The 18,732-nt window shown below is 34.3% G+C and overlaps 1 protein-coding gene across 4 annotated transcripts in view; it reads right to left on the bottom strand.

The window, feature by feature from the left end:
- Nucleotides 1-18,732, bottom strand: part of TTC21B (tetratricopeptide repeat domain 21B) — a 35,115-nt gene that overhangs the window by 2,800 nt on the left and 13,583 nt on the right. For 3 of the 4 annotated variants that reach the window (XM_027636677.1, XM_027636679.1, XM_027636678.1), the window contains 14 exons: nt 18,477-18,701; nt 17,467-17,705; nt 17,099-17,171; nt 15,973-16,083; nt 14,935-15,073; nt 12,914-13,020; nt 11,451-11,639; nt 8,355-8,465; nt 7,130-7,211; nt 6,305-6,455; nt 5,759-5,920; nt 5,170-5,365; nt 3,284-3,508; nt 509-629 (listed from right to left, as the gene is read on the bottom strand). In XM_027636677.1, the coding sequence (XP_027492478.1) occupies nt 509-629; nt 3,284-3,508; nt 5,170-5,365; nt 5,759-5,920; nt 6,305-6,455; nt 7,130-7,211; nt 8,355-8,465; nt 11,451-11,639; nt 12,914-13,020; nt 14,935-15,073; nt 15,973-16,083; nt 17,099-17,171; nt 17,467-17,705; nt 18,477-18,701 (2,131 nt within the window). Of the gene's footprint in view, nt 1-508; nt 630-3,283; nt 3,509-4,064; nt 4,222-5,169; nt 5,366-5,758; nt 5,921-6,304; nt 6,456-7,129; nt 7,212-8,354; nt 8,466-11,450; nt 11,640-12,913; nt 13,021-14,934; nt 15,074-15,972; nt 16,084-17,098; nt 17,172-17,466; nt 17,706-18,476; nt 18,702-18,732 lie in introns of those variants that run through there. The other variant, XR_003526571.1, reaches the window with a different exon arrangement.

The raw sequence follows: 18,732 nt of genomic DNA, 5'->3' as shown, positions 1-18,732 counted from the left end.
TATTTAAAGACATTTTAAATAATTTATTTTTAAAATCCTTACTCATGTAATAAAATCTGATCCATATAAACAGATAATCTGTTTGATTACCAAAATGAAATAACCAAATCAATGACCTGCCACCATCATATATGTATTATGTGTTATAAAAGATTCTCTGATATAGACAGTACATAATAGATTACTATAAATACATTATTAAAAAATTAATGCTGTACTTATAGAGAAGTTGTTCACAAATAGCAAACTAAAACTGTTTCAGATCAAACCTTGTACTAAAACAGAAAGCAGAATCTGAAGTATCATAAAGCTACTACCTCTTGCCATGGAAGCTTTCCAAGTGACTGTTCAGTACACCTTTTAACATTTGTGGGTTTTATGTGAGGAAAAGCAGTGATACTCTATTTCTATGGAAAATTAAAAGCAGTCTTTCCAGTACAGGCTAGTTGTTTCATTCCTACTGTAGTACCCAAAATCATACTTACAGGTTATATTTATATACACATACCTACTGTTGGGTTTGTTTGGTTTCCATATTTCCAGGCCATCTCATAATTTATTGCTGCATCCTTATATGCTTGTTCCTTTTCCATTATATATCCCATGTATTCATAAGCCTTGCAGCATGACTGGAAAACATATATATTCACTCAAGATTTTACTTAGCTAAGCTTATATATAATAATACCAACAGTTTAATTGCTAAAATACTTCAAATCTGTACAACTGGAAAGTACAAGTGATAATTGTCCTAACTTTGATGACATGACAGTCTTGATTTAAAATATCTGTAATACAAATGAGTTATATGGAATTCTGCATTACTCTGGGTCAAGTACAGAGTTCATCACAGAGGCCACTGGAATTACTCCTTCAGAAATAGATACCTCTCTCACTTAATAACTCTACAGCAGCTGCATTTCAAGTCTATCTGGAAGGTGCTGTACCTTCCACAAATATTGTTTTTTAATTTTTTTCTTAAAAAGGTATTTTCATAGCTTTATTTTTGAAAACAGTTTTACATTATAATTTCCCACTTAAAGCTTAAAAACAGACACAACCTGAAGAGAAAAATCAATCATTAAATATTTCATTTTTTATAACTCCAAGTAGCAAGCCACAAGCATCTGAAAAAGAAGTTCCAAAAAACTATTAAGCAGTAGTTGAAAATACTAGCCTCACTTACGTTAACTCCATAATAAAGGTTAGTATGAAAGATACAGGAATTTATAGAGAAATCTTAATTTTAGTACATGCAGAAGGAAAAAAATTTACAAAAATCCTAACTACTGCATGCCCTTACCATGAATAGTTTATATTATGATGCCAATAGGTCAAATATTTTCAAGAGAAAAATAAATGACACTATGCACCTTTTTTACATAAGCAACACAAAAAATTGTTGATATATAAATTACATTCCCTCTTTAACTTCACTATTGCCAATTGGGCTTCTGAAATCTACCGATAAAAAACTTTCAAAACACAGCATACTGGCATCAATATGGGAATACCTGGAAGTTGAAGATAAAAATATACTACCCCTCTCCTTTGCGATAAACAAAACAAAAAGTTCAAAATCAAGAGTAATCAGTAAAGAAACCTCAATTTCATAGAAACAAGTCTGCTCACTGGGATCTTACTAACCAATCTTAAGTCTTTTAAAACCACATCAAATCCATATTAAAAGACACTAGGATTTTATGAAACTTTCACTCAACGTATTTACTTAAATTGTGTGTGTGTGTACATATATTATATAAAATAAAATTCAATTTTGACTATTAAAAATAATGCTAAAAACTAATGAATTACGATTAAGTGTTTTCTCAATCTAATCAAGTCCTCCAAAATGGAGAATACCATACAAAGTATTGTCTTGTGAATTGACAAGATACTTTAAGATCTAAAATATTCAACATCTATGTGTATAATGCAATTCCTGCTCTGTAGCTTTGCATGCAAGCGGGAGAAAAGTCATGACCCAGTTTTGCAAGGAACCAGAGATACACTTCAAATTCGCCCTCCTCCCTGCTGCAAGCAGAGCCTGTTTATCCAAGTCCCTCATGGGTCTCCAACATTTTAGAAGAAAACAAATTACTTGGTGGGCTACGCTTTTATGCATGGGAATTTCTGCAACAAAGTAATTCTTTGTGATATATACCTGCTCAACAGACCATCTGTTTCAAGATATGTCTTATTTTGGGAGATCTGACTTGTGTTTATCCTCCAGTTATATGCATTTTGCAACTTGCCTTGGCCATCTGGACAAGTGTGTAACTGACCTTAAGACAGAATCTTTTCTTAACTAAATTTAAACTCATTTTTTGTAAAAATCAAACTGAGTACATCCTATTTTAAGAGGCATCTCTGCAGAAGTACCCGATACCATTATACTAAGAACTGTTGTAGCTGCCTCTTAATTTTATATTTAGAAATAAAAAGAGTTAAAAAAACATGTGTCTCTCAAGGCGGTTTCAGAAAGATGACCGGTATTGAAAGTAAGGCTCATTATTAAAATAATTAATAAAAAAAGAAATATACAGCATCAAAACAGGTCTTTTTCTAAACCAAAGCTGAGCTCTATAAACAGTATCCTCAATGTGCAGCATAGGATCAATGGAAGACCAGTCTACTGAACTGCCTCACATGAAGGAAAGTGAAGCATATAGACAGAAAATCATGATCAACAAAAAGAAACAAAATGAAAAATAAGCACAAGAGCTAAGATCTGTGTTTGTTCCCATTGTCAAAGCAGGGTATTGTGCAGTTTGCCTGCTCAGAAATCCTGAGGTAAATGTCTCCAGACAATCTACCAGACAGTATCACCACAGAAGAGGATTAATACTAGCATTAAAAAAAACACTCCTAGACTGTAGCAGGCTTATGAACATTAATGTTTAAAAACATAAGAGATGAAGATTAGATCTCAATAAATGGAGCAAGTCTCCAGAAGTTATATGCCTACACCTTTCTTCATCAGTTTTGTGAGACTCAGCAAAATACATTTCTGACATTCCATAACACCTCAAGCTTTCAGTGTCCGCACAGCTAAAACCTGCAGAAGTTTCTACAAAAAAGACTAAGCAGCATTAACAGATTTGTTTACTACCCTCCAGTGTGAAGTCACTGGTTTCCTGCCTTGTTTTGGTCTACTTGTCCTTATTAAGTGAAATACCAGGCAATTGAACAAAGACATACATTTCCAAATTCTGTTTCAGAGAAAAACTAAACATTTAGATTAGTTCAAATAGAAGGTTACTTTCAATGTGCATTCACTTACCCTGTTATGACGAAGGCACCGTTTTAATAATTCACCTGCCATATCATATTTTGCAGATTGAATATATATATCTGCAAGCAGAAGCCAACTCTTTTCAAACTCCTCTGCATCAATGAGATTCCAGTTCATTTTTGAAATCCGTTTTAACTGATTTCTGGCTCGTGGAGTCTGTTTCAAGATCATGTAGGCCGTGGCCATTCCCAGAAGTGCTGGTATATAGTCCTTCTGCAGTAATAAGTATAGTGACTGCTTGGTGCTGGTTTATTTTGCTTTCAAAATTATTTTTTTTTTAAAGAAAGACTTTTACCATGTATCTGAAAACTAAACTAAAAGCCAAATCTCAGGAAATAAAGATAGAACATCTAATCTTACAAACATGTTTTCCACCTAGTGCTATAATTATTTCTGTAAGACTAATTATGATAAACACCAGGCTAAGGAAGTGCTGAAAACATCCACAGGTATTTCATCTCATAAGAAAAAAAGTCTGTCACCACTAAGAGCTACCCTTTTTAAATAAAAATAAGTACTTCAGATAGAAACTGAACTCACTTGAGGTTACAATACAAGTGGTATTTTCCACTTTTAGAAGTGCCTGTCAAATAAGGACACTGATTCCTATAATTAGGTGTACAGCTCCCAAAAATTTAAGTCTAAACTGTATGCATCCAAAAGCTGTGTATTAATAAAGAGGATTCTTACAAGCCACCATTCCATGCAAGAGCATCAAAAGCAAGCAGTAAAAGAAGTACAAGAGCAAGTGTAGTTTTTAACATCCCACCTTTATTAGTAAAGGATGGGAATGGGGTTCACATCCTGAAACTGGCTCCTAAATGCAGAGAGTAGTTCTATCAGCAGCTAGCTTAAAAGCTTCTTTCTCCCTCTCAGTGTTCTTGGCTCACTGGTATTCTGCCTCTACATCTCTTTGTAGGATTGTGCTGTAAATACGTCTGTCTTAGTGTGTTAAAAAAAAAAATGACCCCACCAAAATCCCTTCTCCTCCACCTAACGATAAGCTCATCCCCCTTCTCCTTCAATAGCCACACTAGCATGGAGCAATAATCTCAGAAGTCTGAAGAGATTAAAGCTATACATTTTATGCAACTCTGGAAGGAAATAACTAAATAAACTGGAGCATTCTTCCTTGCTGGAACTGTCACAATGAGAAAAACATTCCATATTCACAGGACCTCAGACCAACCCTGAGCAGGACTGAGAAGCCAGTACTGGAGGCAGAGGGACACCTTTGTGATTCTTAAAACTGCCTTACACATAAGAGCAGCATCAGTATTTTCAGCTCAGACACAGTACAGTTTAGCACGCAGTTAATAGGTAGTAGTAACTGAAGTATTTTGTGGCATTCTGATGCACTAAATGTGTCTACACCTGCTTAAATAAAATCTGTCAAAAGCTGCTGGTAACAGGAACATGCATTATTAATCCTAAAACTAATGACTACAAGTAGCTATAAAATATTGAAAATTTCCATTATAAGGATGAATTTTAAGGTGATGGATAACCTTGTCCTGGAGACTAAATTCTGTCCAATTGCCATGAAGCACTGTATAGCCTTTATCATCAGACCTGCTGCTGGCAAGCCTGGGAATTAAAAAAAAAAACCCAGCAACCAAATAGCCTATTCACGTTTCAGAAACTGGCAATATTAGCATTTAGTTGTGTTCTAAATTTGCAATTCAACTGAAAAATTTTAAAATATATTGCTATTTCAGAAAATTTTTTTCAAATTTTATATACAATATTCTTTAATAGGAAAAAAATCCTTAGAACAAATAGCACTAACACATACTCCTACTGCTGACTGTAAACTGTGAGACTAGTTTAGAAAATGTAGTTAAGTTTGAAAGGAAATGAGACAGGTTACTAACCTCATCCAGGACTATTTCAGTGAAAGTGTTCAGCGCTTGTTCAACATTTGATTTTTGTTTGGTTGCCATGAGACAATAATTTTCCATGATTCGCAGTTGAATGTGACCCTTAAGGGTTTGAGGCTTGAGCTCCTTCAGCAGGTTTCCTGCTGTTCTTACAGCCAACTGCACAGACTCCTGTTTCTCTGTTGAATTACTATTACCAGAAAGAAAGTGTTCATAAAAGCTTATTTTTTTAATATACAACAAATTAATTACAAGTTAGAACTGACTCTATACTAAAGGCGTGCCATTTTTTACAAAATGGTATATAGGCATTCTACACTGATTCTCTTGTGTAACAAAAGCAGTTCTAACCCAACAAGCTGTTTGTAAACTGCAAGTGACCAGGATTCCAGAGAAAATCTTCTAGATTTTGTGCTTGAGACTCAATTATTACAGAATAGAATGGTCTCTCACAATAACATAAAATAATCATAGCATTAGATGATCTCAGTGTTCTAACAATTTAAAACAAGCACATTATCAAGGGGCAGCAGAGGAAAGGGATGACAGAAGAATCCAAGCATTATTCATTTAATTCACCTACCCTGTGTCAGCATCCAGATTTTCAAAGACTTCTCCACCCACCGTTTCATTATCTGGGTTCAAACAAATTTCAATCATGTTGTAGACTGCATTCTGTCCCCAGTCACTGTCCTTTCGAGCTTTATTAAAATGCCGGAGTGCATCATTTGGTTCCCCTATATACCTACATCGAGAATTAAAATATTTAAACCTGGCCAAGGAAAATTTGCTGTTCCAAATCCCGAGAAGAAACTGAAGTATTTAAAAACAGACAAACCACTTACACTGATAATGCAAAGTTTGAACAGCACACGTACTATTGCAAGGAACTTGTTTTTGCAAATTAAAAATAGTCTTCAAAATTCTAAAATGTGAAGATAAGTAGTATTACATTATTGAACCAGGAAGAATACCCTGAGATATTCAGAGAAACTGAGACCTTTCCTCAAAACCTAGCACCTTAAGTAATCAACATAGTACCTCTGTATTACAGTGTATGACAAGAAAGATAATTTAAATACATACTACATAATCAAATAAACTTTATCTTAATTATAATTGCAAGTACCAAAGATATAGTCCTTTGCAGTAGTGAAATCCTGGTTCAAGTTTTGTTCTGGAAGAATGTTTTTCAGCCATTAAAAGAAATCTTGGGACTTCTTCTAGTTTTCCAGCTCTTCTTAACAGATCAATTAATCGTGAGAGGGTTGCATAGTTATCTAAATATACAAATAATTAGAACATTGGAATTATAGTTATTTGCAGTATGAATAGCTTAAGAAATTAAGAGCCTGCCTTAATTTTTTCACATACGGAAATAAAATATGATTTAATACGTAAGGCATATTACATAGTAACCACAGACAAAAGAAACAAAACCATTTTTTGCACTCTCACGACTTCTTTCAAAGTCCACTAGAAAGCTTTACATTCATTATAGTACAATTTCAAAATACTTTTAGTAGCTTTCTCTCTGGTCACAATTTGAAAATTGCTAAAAGAAACTTATTCCTGTCCAAGAAATGTTTCCTTTAATGACCTTGAAATAAAATGCTACCTTTGTACTCATGCACTTAATATCTCAAACACAAAAGAAAGTGCTTTATGATTAACAAGTAAATAACACCCCAGCTGTATTTGGCTTAAGGTAAACTATGCACATTACATTGCAGCAAAGTGAATCACTGTATCTATGACAAATAATTTTCTCACATTCCCCTACAATATCTTTATAATTTGATATACAGTAATGGTCTTTGGTTCTAGTATTCATTACATTATAATTAACACCTATCCTTTCAATCAAGCAAAAATTTTTTTTAGATATTTATTTCTCTCTCTTGTTAGAACTATATATCAGAAAGAATTAAAAATATCACTACTAAATACTCACCTGGCTTGCGCTCTAGGAGCTGCTGGAAATGAAAAACTGCTTGTTCATAATCTTGTTTCCTGAACATGAGATCAGCCATCATCTACAATATTGAACAATTTTGAGAAAACAAGATATTATAAATTGTGAAAATATAAATATAAAATAAAAATTATAAGTAATGAACTCTGGTTATGTGAAGTGAGGAGCTAAAACTATAGTTTTAAAGTGCTGCAGGAATTGCACAAGAAGTAAACTGAATTGGACTTTTCATTACTCTCTAGAAAACAAACACTACGTACACACACACAGGGTAATAGCAAACAGGCACAGGCTCATATCTCAACTTTTCATGGAAGGTGGAAATTAAAAGTAATTAAGCAATCTGCTGTAGCTTTCAAATATGTTTGTTTTCCCTTGTGTAGTTTCACTCCTAATTTTATTTCCCATAAATGCAGATTAAGCATATAGAAAAGCAAAGTTAGGGGAAAAAAAAAGATGGCAGCCCACTTCAGCAGTGCAAGTAAAACAAATTATTTTATTTCTGCTTCTCTCCACTGATAGGTAGCTAATATAGAGTAGATTTAATAGCATATATTAAGAGTGCTATTATTCCTGTTCATGCACCATACTAAGATAAATTTCAAATGTTAGACTGCTATAAGAAAATGAATTATTCCCATCTTAAAATAATTTTGCTCCTAATCTGTCGAATCAAAAGTTGCTCAGTCTATTGAGATGTCTTTTAAGCCAAGAAGTATACAAGCCCTGAACAGAAAACCTGCAGCTAGGATTAAAACTTGTTAAGCAGGAGTATGATTAACTAAGGTTGGATGAGGCTGTAAAACAACCTAAAGAACATAGTTCTTCTCTTTTAGAACTTTTTTAAAATACTTTTTTTAATATTACTGTCCTGGAAAAATAGCTTCTTCCCTGACCATTAGTCAATGGCTTAACAGAACATCCATTTAGCCATTCTTTAGCCAATCTTACTACTACTACTTTTTCCTCTACTTTTAAAGACACATTTTGTATCGAGATAAAACAAAGGCTATGATTGGTAGAAACTTCATACTGAAACATCATCCAGCATAAACAGAAAAACATTTAGTTGTAACAGATTTTTCACATACGTTTTGAAATAACAAGCTGCAGGCTTTCTTAAAAGTAGTAATTTATGAATACAGCATATTACAGGCACGCAAACTTCAAAAACATGATTCAGGATTAGTATAAGAGCACATACCATTGTTGCTGCTTCATTATCTTGGTCATTCTTCAGCAGTAAGGAACACTGATACTGACAGGCATCAATATCATCTTGTGCAAGATATAAACGCGCAAGTTCCAACATTGCCTGTGTATTAAAATATTTAACCAGATGTAATTCAAAGATGAAGAAAGTTGGTTCAGTTCTATGAGTATCAACCCGGTATTGTAGAGCTGCAGGGAAAAATTGTATCTCTCCTAAAGACAGAGCCTTGTCTATTGTTGCCTGTCAATTAGTTTAATTCATTTTCTTTCCCTCACCTTTAAAACAGAAAAATCTTTTCTTTTTCCAAGGGATATTCTGGAGGTACATTGAAAACAGAGCTCCTCAGATAGTATTGCTCTGAAGGCTACAGTATTTTGGTATGAATAATGGTCTTGGAAAAAAATGTAAGTGCAAGTAGTTTTAAGTTCATTGAAAGAAGCAAAAGCTCATTAACATTCACCAATTAGTTCTGGAGTACAAGCAACAAACAGTTTTCTTATTTGCATTTCCAAACCTACCACATTAAGACTCTGTGTGGATCCATTTCTGAGAAGCAATCATAGAGCAAACATTAACAAACTGAAATGTACATAAGCAAGCATTCTTAAAGCTGAAGTCCCATCATAGACTATTCTGAATAAAATGCCACAGAAAAGTTCATAACACAAGGTACCACACAGTTAATCAAGCTTTCATTGAAGCAAACAGAAGGTAAACTGATCACAAAGTAAAATTAGGAGCAGACAAACAGTAAGCAATGTCACTCCTGTTTAATTTTAAATGTGTTTTGTTTCCAAAAAAGAGGCATTTATAATTGTATCATAATTCTCTCTCTAGTTACACTTGTGAAAGGCACTCCTGAATCAGAGTAGTGTTTTGAACATCCTGTTCAGGATATGCAGTCTACTTGCATAGTTTTTAACAACTGTTTTCTTCTTACTTCCTGTTATTTACGTTTTCAAACACATACCACGTAATTCTGAAACAGAAAGGCAGGAGAGTAAGCATTGAAATGATACAGAGACCGCATGCATGTAAGAACTTTAATTATGACAGCTTTTTTTAAGCCACTGTTCTTATGTGCACAGCACAGTGGAATACCAAAAAACAGCCTTGTTGTCAAAAACTCTTCCTGCCTTGAGTAGGTCAGAGAAAAAAGCCAGTTCAGTTGAACTTCTATACTACATTCTACTGACTGGAAGTGGTCTCTAAATTTTCATCTCCAACACAAACAACGATTCTATGAAATGATGTGCTTGATGCAATCTGTGATCCACTTCAAGTTTGCATCTGTACCCTGCTTTGCCTCTTACCTAGTCAGTGAAGCAAAGGGAGGGTACTACCTACCAGATTTAACTATGTAAAACAAAACAACACAACACAAACCCCTTAAGACATGGACAGAAATCTCTTCACATTTACTGGAATAATTTGTTTAATGCAATATTTCAAATGTATTTTGGGTTACTTTGGCTAAAATACAGGATGTTTTGTTCTGATGAAACAAAGTACAAATAGCTTCAAAGGAATGTCCATTATTTCCATATATAATTTTAAGGAAAGTAAACTCTGAAGACACCAAGAAACAGAGGAATGTTTAAGAGCTCAAAATTATATTTTGTAATCTAAAAGAATTCAATTCCAATCTTGTACTAGCAATGTTTTTTAAAAATGAAGGGATGCAAACAAGTTCAAATCTACTGAAACTGTAAAAATAAATTGAGATAACTCCTTTATACTAGTTGTGGGTAACAAAGTATTTTGCTTTCAGTACTCTAAACAGGCAACAAGTAATTAATCATAAATTCAGACCTGTATTTTCTAAGATGTCATTGTATTCTGTGTTGCTAGTGAAGGATTGAAACAAAAATCTTCAGTAAGGGCATCTAACAGATATTCAGTACAAATGTCAGCAGCACAGCACATCTTGTAACAACGAGAATCTCTCAATAGCATGATTTTATCAAGAATTGAAGGGAAATGCCATGCTGGTAAAAGATTAAGGCTTTGATACTGATAACAAAAGCCACAGCTGTACCTGTACTATGACAGGCAGTCCCCTTGCTCTTAACGGTAGAATAGGGAACTCACTATTTTAAGGATGTTTTTATTCCTGTCCTAATTTATTTATCTTCTCCATCATCATTCTTACAAGATGCCCTTCTCAAATATGCTGAAGTTGTATCTTTAGGAAGGACCTAGATTCTTAAAAGCACAACACATGAGTTCAAGTATTAAAATAGGTGATATGCTGATAATTTAGCAGCTGGTGAATGTGACAGCTGTTCAATAAGAAGCAGTAAAATAAGAAGTCTTCACATACAACTAAATATATAACATAATTATGATAGAAAATAATGGAAAATGAACAAAAATTATATTTGTTTATTTTTAAGCTAAAAACCTCCACTTTGAGTGGGTATAATGAGTTGACACTCGTTATAATTACAGATTTCTTAGACTTCTGCTTCTACCTCTCATCTCTAAAGTCCAGGGCTGTGAAAGGAACAGAAGGAAGAGGAGGATAAAAATAAGCTCAAATTTACCTGTATTTATCAACTTGTGGGAAAGAGACAGTGCAGAGCAGAAGCAGTGTAAAAATCCCTGCTCAACAACAGCAACATTTTGTGACTAAAATCAGAATCCTACCAAGTCTAGATAAAAGTCTAAAACTGCTAAAGCAGGCACAGAAAAGAGAGAAATTGTCTGAACTGACCAAAATCACTGGGAGTTCATTCCAGAGGACAGGTAACAAGAAAGACTGAAATAATCTCCATTATTACCACACCTTACATGCACTAAACTGGTACCTGAAGACAGCCTCACTGTATGACCTAACGGACACCTCGGAGTGCTCGCAGACCAACACTTGAGTCAGGAATTTGGGTAAGAGACAGAAATTACTAGTACATACAACTGTTTTATCATGATAAGCAATGAAGGGCAGAAGGTTCAAGGCTCTGTGTATATCATGAAGCAGAAATAATTGCAAATATACTTCTACTCTGTGAATAATTGGAAAAATGTATTGCGAGATCTAAAAACTGAATGGAAAAACAATGCAAAATAGTCAGAGGGAGAACTGACCTTGTTATTGGTTTCACAGTGAACAAGGGCTTCTTTGTAAAATTTAATTGCTTTTTCATAGTTTCGCTGGGCTGTAGAATGTTTTGCAATCTCAGCACAAATTTCAGCTGCTAACTGTTTCTGTGCAGGAACTGCATCCAGCTGTTGTACTTGAGCCTGTTTAAGCACTCTGGCTTGTAATTCCCGAGCCTAGTGTAAGGAGAGTAGTGAGCAGTCAAAAATTTTAAAAGGAATTAATTTTATATTATCTACTTTAAAATAGTGTTCTTAATTTTTTTAAGAGAAGGAAGCACTATTTTGCTGCTTCATACGCCCCCTACCATTTTGCCTAGCAGGGAAGGAGAACTAAAATACAAAGTAAAATCTGGGGAGAACTTCTAAAACCAAGGGAATAAACCTGTTTAAGAGGCAGTAACATGACTGAGCAGTTAGTCCAGCTGAAATGATCAAAATAGAGGTGCAATTTTGTGTAAATTAATGTGACATGAGAAGGAAAAGGAACAGGGAAATATTTCAAAGAGAATGGGTACTAGGAAGGACAGTTTTGAGGGCAGTAACAAAACCAACAAAAACAAAAGCAGAGAGACAAAGTTTTTTGAGGTGTGATATAGTGAGAAACCTGGAAGAACTAAGAAAGCAAAGAAAAGATAAGAGAAGGAGATTGCTCCAGGGGGAATTTTACTAAAGGAGAACTGGGTTGAAAAAAGTCAACTTTGTGAAAGAAAATGGTACACTATAAGGAAAAAAGAAGTAAGAATTTAACAACAGATTAGATACCAGTATCGGTAGGTTTTTAACTCTTACATACAATTACATTTCTAACCAATCTACACACTTTACTTTTCTTGCTGGTCAGAAGATGCTACCAAGGTTTACCAGTTCTGTTACCTTCACTTTCACAGAGTGGAGGTATAATGGAATAGAATCTACTGACCCAACCTCTTGCTCAACCTTTGTGTCGAGAAAGTGTCTTCTAAGGGATTAAATCTCTAGCTTCCAACTTCGTCCTTTCTAGCCTTCATCTGAGTGGTAATATTCAACTCCAGAATGAACAGATCTTATTACTACTGTTTAAAATAAACAGTAGTACAACCAAATGACAAGTAGCCATCAAAAGCTGTTCCAGATTGCTCTGTCAATGGTGTCCCCACGGCCAATTTCATTTTCACCTGTTCTGCTACAACTATGCTCCACACACAAATGAAGGCATAGCACAACTGCAGTCTTCCAGTAAAAGCTTGCATTCTGATTTAAAATTCAGGTAATACTGCTTGTAAAAAGCTTAGATTTTCTAGCCCCTTATGTATTTCAAATTTTGCACCAGTCACCGGTGCTTCACCCCGGCATATACACATTCCCACATTCACAGGAACGTTATGGTTAGAATCTGGGATAAAAGTGAAACCAGGGATAAACATGAGGACATTGCAAGCTTTTATAGGTATTTCTTGTCTGTCTTTTACCTGTTGTAGTGAAGCAATAGCTCTGTCAATCTTCTCCATTTTGCTGTAAATTTTTGCCAGAAGCACCTGGTAACGTACATCTTCCATCAGTGAAGACAATTCATTAACTGCAACAATCACATTAAAAAAACCCATTATTCTTGAAAGAACTGATCCTGGTAAAGTCAAAGAAAGATGAAGCTCTCCACATACTCCAGGCAAGAGCTTACATGAAAAACTTACAGCTCCATCTTACCTACTTAGGATTGTGATTTGAGGCAGTGTTTTGACAGCGGGCAGAGTATGCTGGTAGTGAGCAGAGAAAACATTACACACTACAAACAAAGTGAAATTTAAGGCCAAAGATATTGAAAGATGCAAAAGGAATATAAAAAAATTGAGACTCTCTAGTCTATTTGCATTCTTAGAAATAGGAGAGAAAATATTTTGAATTTAAATGGACAGGAAATAAAGCCATTCCTGACATTTCTTGTCTAAATCCTCTTCAAAGTTAATGAAAAATGTCCAAATCGATTCAATGTGTTACTGTACACGCAAAAAGCATGACTGATGAAATTTCTAGTCAGACCTCAAACTAAATTTCTTTTGCTAGAGTCTGAATCAAACATGAATACAAAGTTGTTTTAACTAAATATTTCAGTATCTACTTAAAAAGCAAGTTACTTTTGAATAATAGTTAAAATGTATACACATAAATTAATATTTGAGAATACAAGTTCTCCCTGGCTTATATTCATTTTCATCTATTGTCAAAATGGTATCTTGAGTACAGTTTCACATTAAAATAAAAAAGCCACGGAAATCTGTGTTTTGGCTCTATTAAAATTAAAAAATAAGTACTTAGAGCTATACTCTATTAGCAAATTGGTCTTCAAGGTGCTATAATTGTGACATGCTATTCTAAATCAGAGATTAGACCATGGAGACAACCATGTAGGATCATTCCCTCCAGTACATTTCCTGTAATTCATTTTTCTTTTGCAAACTAAGGATATTTTAGCATTTCTAAAAAAAAAATAAAATATTAAACTGTTAAATAATTTTCCCAATCAGCCAAGATAAACATTTTTCACATAGAGAATTTGTGCATATCAAAAGACATACAAAAAGGGTATTGGCTTATGTACTTTTTCCTTCATTTTCAGATGGAAGAAAAGATTTTAAAGTACGTGGAGCGAACTGTAGTTACTGCTAATTATCTTTCTACTATAGAAAATCAAGCTGTCTTCAACATGTTTATTAAATTAGCCAGATCTTCAAAGGCTTAACTAAGACAGGAATACAACATTAAATTGGAGAATTTTTGCAGTAAGAAGTAAGCAAGAGAGAAAACCAACACCCCTTTGCAAAGTGTGAAACAACCCAGAAAATAGTGACGTAAGAAAAACTTACAGAATGGACTAGTAATAAGACTTGATAATACTGTTTTCGTATTCAGATAGCCTCAAAGGTTAACAGATGTAATTAAACCACTGCAAAAAGATTTCCTTAATTAAGGCTATAGCTCAACTAAACAGCTTAAAACTTCTTAATTGCCTTTTAAATAAAAGAAGGGGAAAAAAATCCAGAAGTTTAAGCTTTTAAGTTCATATTCCTAACATGTAAAAGCGGGATCCTGAACGACATCTTCAACCAGTTTAATCTCTTTGCTCTACAGGATACTGGGTAGTATTTACCACCTAAACAACCATTCCCTAACAGCAGGACTGACTCACCTATACTTGATCAATTCAGAATCAGAACATTTGTTAGCACAGAAGAGAAAGAACCTTGCATGTGTGGAGCTCTGCTATTGCATTACTGACTTCATTTATCACAGATATTCGAAGTTTAAAAGTCCTGGCAAAACATATTTAAATGTAAGTGAAGTTTAGTTTAGAGTGCTTGACACATAATAGGCTCCTGTGCTGAACAGTTCAAAAAGAAGTTTGCATGGAACTCTTTTATTCCTTAGAATCATGCAGAAAACACAAATAACAGTAGAAATTGTATGTTTTGCTGTGAATTAATAACAGTCCTACCAGGTTCATGATCTAAAGCTTGCTGAAGTACTTTTTCTGCCTTTTCATACTGCTTCAGTTTCATTAAAAGCTCAGCCAAATCATAGCCAAGGAAATTCTGTTCACCACTTCTCAGTGCAGCCTCATAGTAACTGATTGCCTAAAAGGAAGATGCAAAAATCTGCGTATAATTTAAAGACAAACCTTAAAGACAACAATCTTGTTACTTAGGTATTTAATGATATGTTGCTTAAGAATTTCCTTTACTTTCTTTATTTCTCTTGTAGCCAAGTAATTTCTAATAAATGTCATATTAGAAGTGCTATTTAGTTGCCAGTTCAAGGCTTCCAAAAATGTAATGCCAAATTAAAGACAAATAGAATAACTAGAGCCCACATTTTGATCAGCATGCATTTACATAGCTTAACCACGTTATCACATTCTATCTTAGACAGGATCACTGCCAATTAAACTACATTTTCATTAGCTGCTGAAGTTGTATAATTCCAGTCAGACTAGAGTTATAAAGTTCTGTTTCAGTGTGTACAAAGGACAAATATTTTCCCCATACTGACCTAAACAGAAGCAAGTAAAAATGATAATACTGAAAACATAAAGCACACTTTGAATGCACTCTCTAGTAGCTTGAGGTTCCCCAAATAAAATCATTTGCTTCTGCAAGTTTTCCCCAAACTTTTTTTTCTGTTTCTCCTACAACAAGAAGCTAAAGTTTCTATTACTACCATCCTACTCAGTGTTAATGCTAGGAGACGTAGCAAAACTGGGTCAATGGTTTTGAGTGCAGGCCCAAACCCAGAGAAACTGCAAGTCATCTGAACTACAATTGAACGGATTTGAATCCACCAATGTGTGGGTCCACCAACTTTGCCTTTGGCAAGATGATCTGAAGGGGATCTACATACTTATTTTCAGGATAAAATGTCTGGTTTAGCACTGTGAAGTAGAGTATTTCTTCTACCCAACCTGTCAGGCAAAGCCCACATGTTGACAATAACAGACACAGCACCCAACTAATCTAATACAGTACTTATGGAATACCTTTGCGTAGTTATGTGTTTTGATTAGGGCTTTTCCAATTTTACTTGCTAGACATGGATCCTTTGGATTTTTCTTCAAGGCCTGCTCATACACTTCTATGGCTTCATCAGGCTTCAACAGTAAAATATAAACACACGTAAGTCAAGGATTAAGATAAAAACCATACGAAGAAAACAAAATCTGGTAACAACTCCAGGAGTGACTGCCAAGTACTACTGATTTATAAGGTACAATACTTCTGAGAGAAGAATGGTCACTATAAAATTGCAGTAAGTATAAAGCCCATGTAAATTAACATTTCCATGCTAAAACAAAATACGGAGAGAACTTGGCAAACAAATGACTTTGAATTAACCTCATTCTTTTTCCACTGAAATTTTATTAGTACTATTTGTCACTAGTTAACAAAGGGGCATATGTTACTGTGGGATGATCATCCATTTCTCTTCTCTAGCCATGTTATAGCAGATCAAACAAATTCTACTTTGTGTGATAGTTTTTCATTAAGGAGAAAATTATACACAAGCACTAATAAATAAACAACCACTAGTCACTTATAGATCCCCAAATTAGTAATCTAAATTATCAGTTGCTTGTCCTAACTCAATCTGTTCTTCTAACATATGAATATACACCTGTATCCTTCAAATTCCTAGGTCTACTTGACTACATTGTCTTCTACAAATATCAAGGAACATTTCCCGTTCACCAAGAAAGCAAAGGATGTAAAAAAATGTATAGGAACTATATAATTTAAAACTTTTAAATAAAAACCATCAGCATGAGAACTATATAACCTAGAATTATTTTAAACTTCAGAACAATTCTACACATCTTCGGCTCCTTTCTGATTTTAATTTAGCTCTCACTCTAGATAATTAAGTCAGCATCCTTCTAGATAAAATTCCCTCCTTGACTTTCACCTGCTCAGTTTCTAGAAAAAATGCATTTTTAGTAGTTTTGCTTTGAATTTAAAGTTACATTGTAGCTAATAATTTGTTTGTTTGTTCTACATCCTAAAGCAGTTTCTGTTTGCCAATTACAAATTGAGTCAGCATGCCACACTGTTTCAATTAGACAAAGTCAACGAACACTCCAACTTCATTCATATCTTGCAAGAACTTACCTCTTGAATATTCATGTATGCATCACCAAGAAGAAGAAAAGTATGAGCACTTGGCAGTTTTTCTACTAGGTCACTGGAAACAGAAGACAAAACCTTGCTCAATATTTAACATGTTAGTACTGGAATCTAAACAACAGATGGGCACAACAATTTTATCCTCTGCAGATTTTAGTTTTTATTTCTGAAAATAAAGCAAAAAAAATCTTTTAAAGTAAGAATTCCGATTACCCTTTAAATGTTACCACACTTAGTCAAATGAATTCATGTCACTAAATAATTCTGATTTATTGTAGTAGAGAGAAAACACGAGCTCACCATGCTATCATTAAACATCTAGGAAACTATATATGCACACCGCAAAATTCTACCTGTAGCAGGCAGCATATAACTTCTTATTTTTCCTATATTGAAGATAAATATCTGCCATTTTTTCTTTAGCTTGTACAAAGTAAGGCTGTTCAGGTGTAATATTTCGGAGCATAGTCAAGGCATGTTCAACATCTCCTTGAGCAATTGCCAGATCTGCATTTGCAATCACAACTCTTAGTTCCTCAGGAGTTCCAGAAAACTCATTAATGGCATCTTGGAGTACTATAGCAGCTTCATGCTGCAAACAATAAAAACAATAGAATTAATTTATTTCCCATTATTGAACAGTCAAAAATAAAGATATCATAAGCCAGTGAGTATTTAGGGCATTACACAAACCAACCAAAAAACCACAGAAAACCCAAGCCATAGTATCCATTTGATTTGCTGTAGTGTTTTTTTCTCTCTATTTTATAAATAAAGTTTATGTGATATGAACTACTATAAAAGGTTTTAGTAGAGAAAAGAACATTTGTGTTGCAAATATACAAATCATGCTCAAACTTCAACTAGATGATGTCTTTAGCACTTTGCTCCAACAGGTCCTGCTTTGAGCAGGATGACCTCCTGACTACATGACTGTATGGCTTCTCTTATATTCTTAAACATATGTAGTGTCCTACTGTTTATCCAGATACTGCTGATAGTAACAATGTTGCTACACAAAGGTAAGGATATGATCCAAAAATATTGCTAATAGCATTCTGATCACAAAACAGAAAATCTATATCCCAGCAAATGAACATCAACAGTATAAATTAAAGGGGTTTTGTAGGCTTAAAATTGAGCACCTGGAAGCAGGTGGTTTTTTTTTTCCTCTGTACAATTTAAGGTACAAGTTCTCTAGTCAGATATTCACATGCTAAAAATTTTACTAAGCAAGTAAGTCCTCTTGGTAAAAGAAGTGATGGTTTTCTATTCTGAACTAATGAGAATAGACTCTTCTGTCAATGGGAAGAGGAAGCTGTTTTCAGGTGTGTTTTACAACTCAACAAGTTTGCCGTCTTACCGGCTCTCCATTCAAACGATGAGCTTCTACCAACTCCAGGAATACAGACACACGATCACTTGCATCAATTTCAATACTTTTTCCTTTTGTTTTTGAGGAAGCGGTAGGTTTTCTCATTCCAGGCAAGTTCTTTGCCATCTGTAAGGTTTTAACAGCTTCTGACAATTCTCCCATCTTCTTCTGGGTTTGGGCCTTAATTAAGTGATAAATGGGATGTTCTCTCACCTACAAAAAATATCAGATAAAGAGTTTCCAA

Source organism: Corapipo altera, unplaced genomic scaffold (assembly GCF_003945725.1).
Source record: "Corapipo altera isolate COAL_440 unplaced genomic scaffold, ASM394572v1 45, whole genome shotgun sequence".
In the NCBI taxonomy this organism is placed as follows: Eukaryota; Metazoa; Chordata; class Aves; order Passeriformes; family Pipridae; genus Corapipo; species Corapipo altera.
This window is presented reverse-complemented; position numbering and strand designations above follow the sequence as displayed.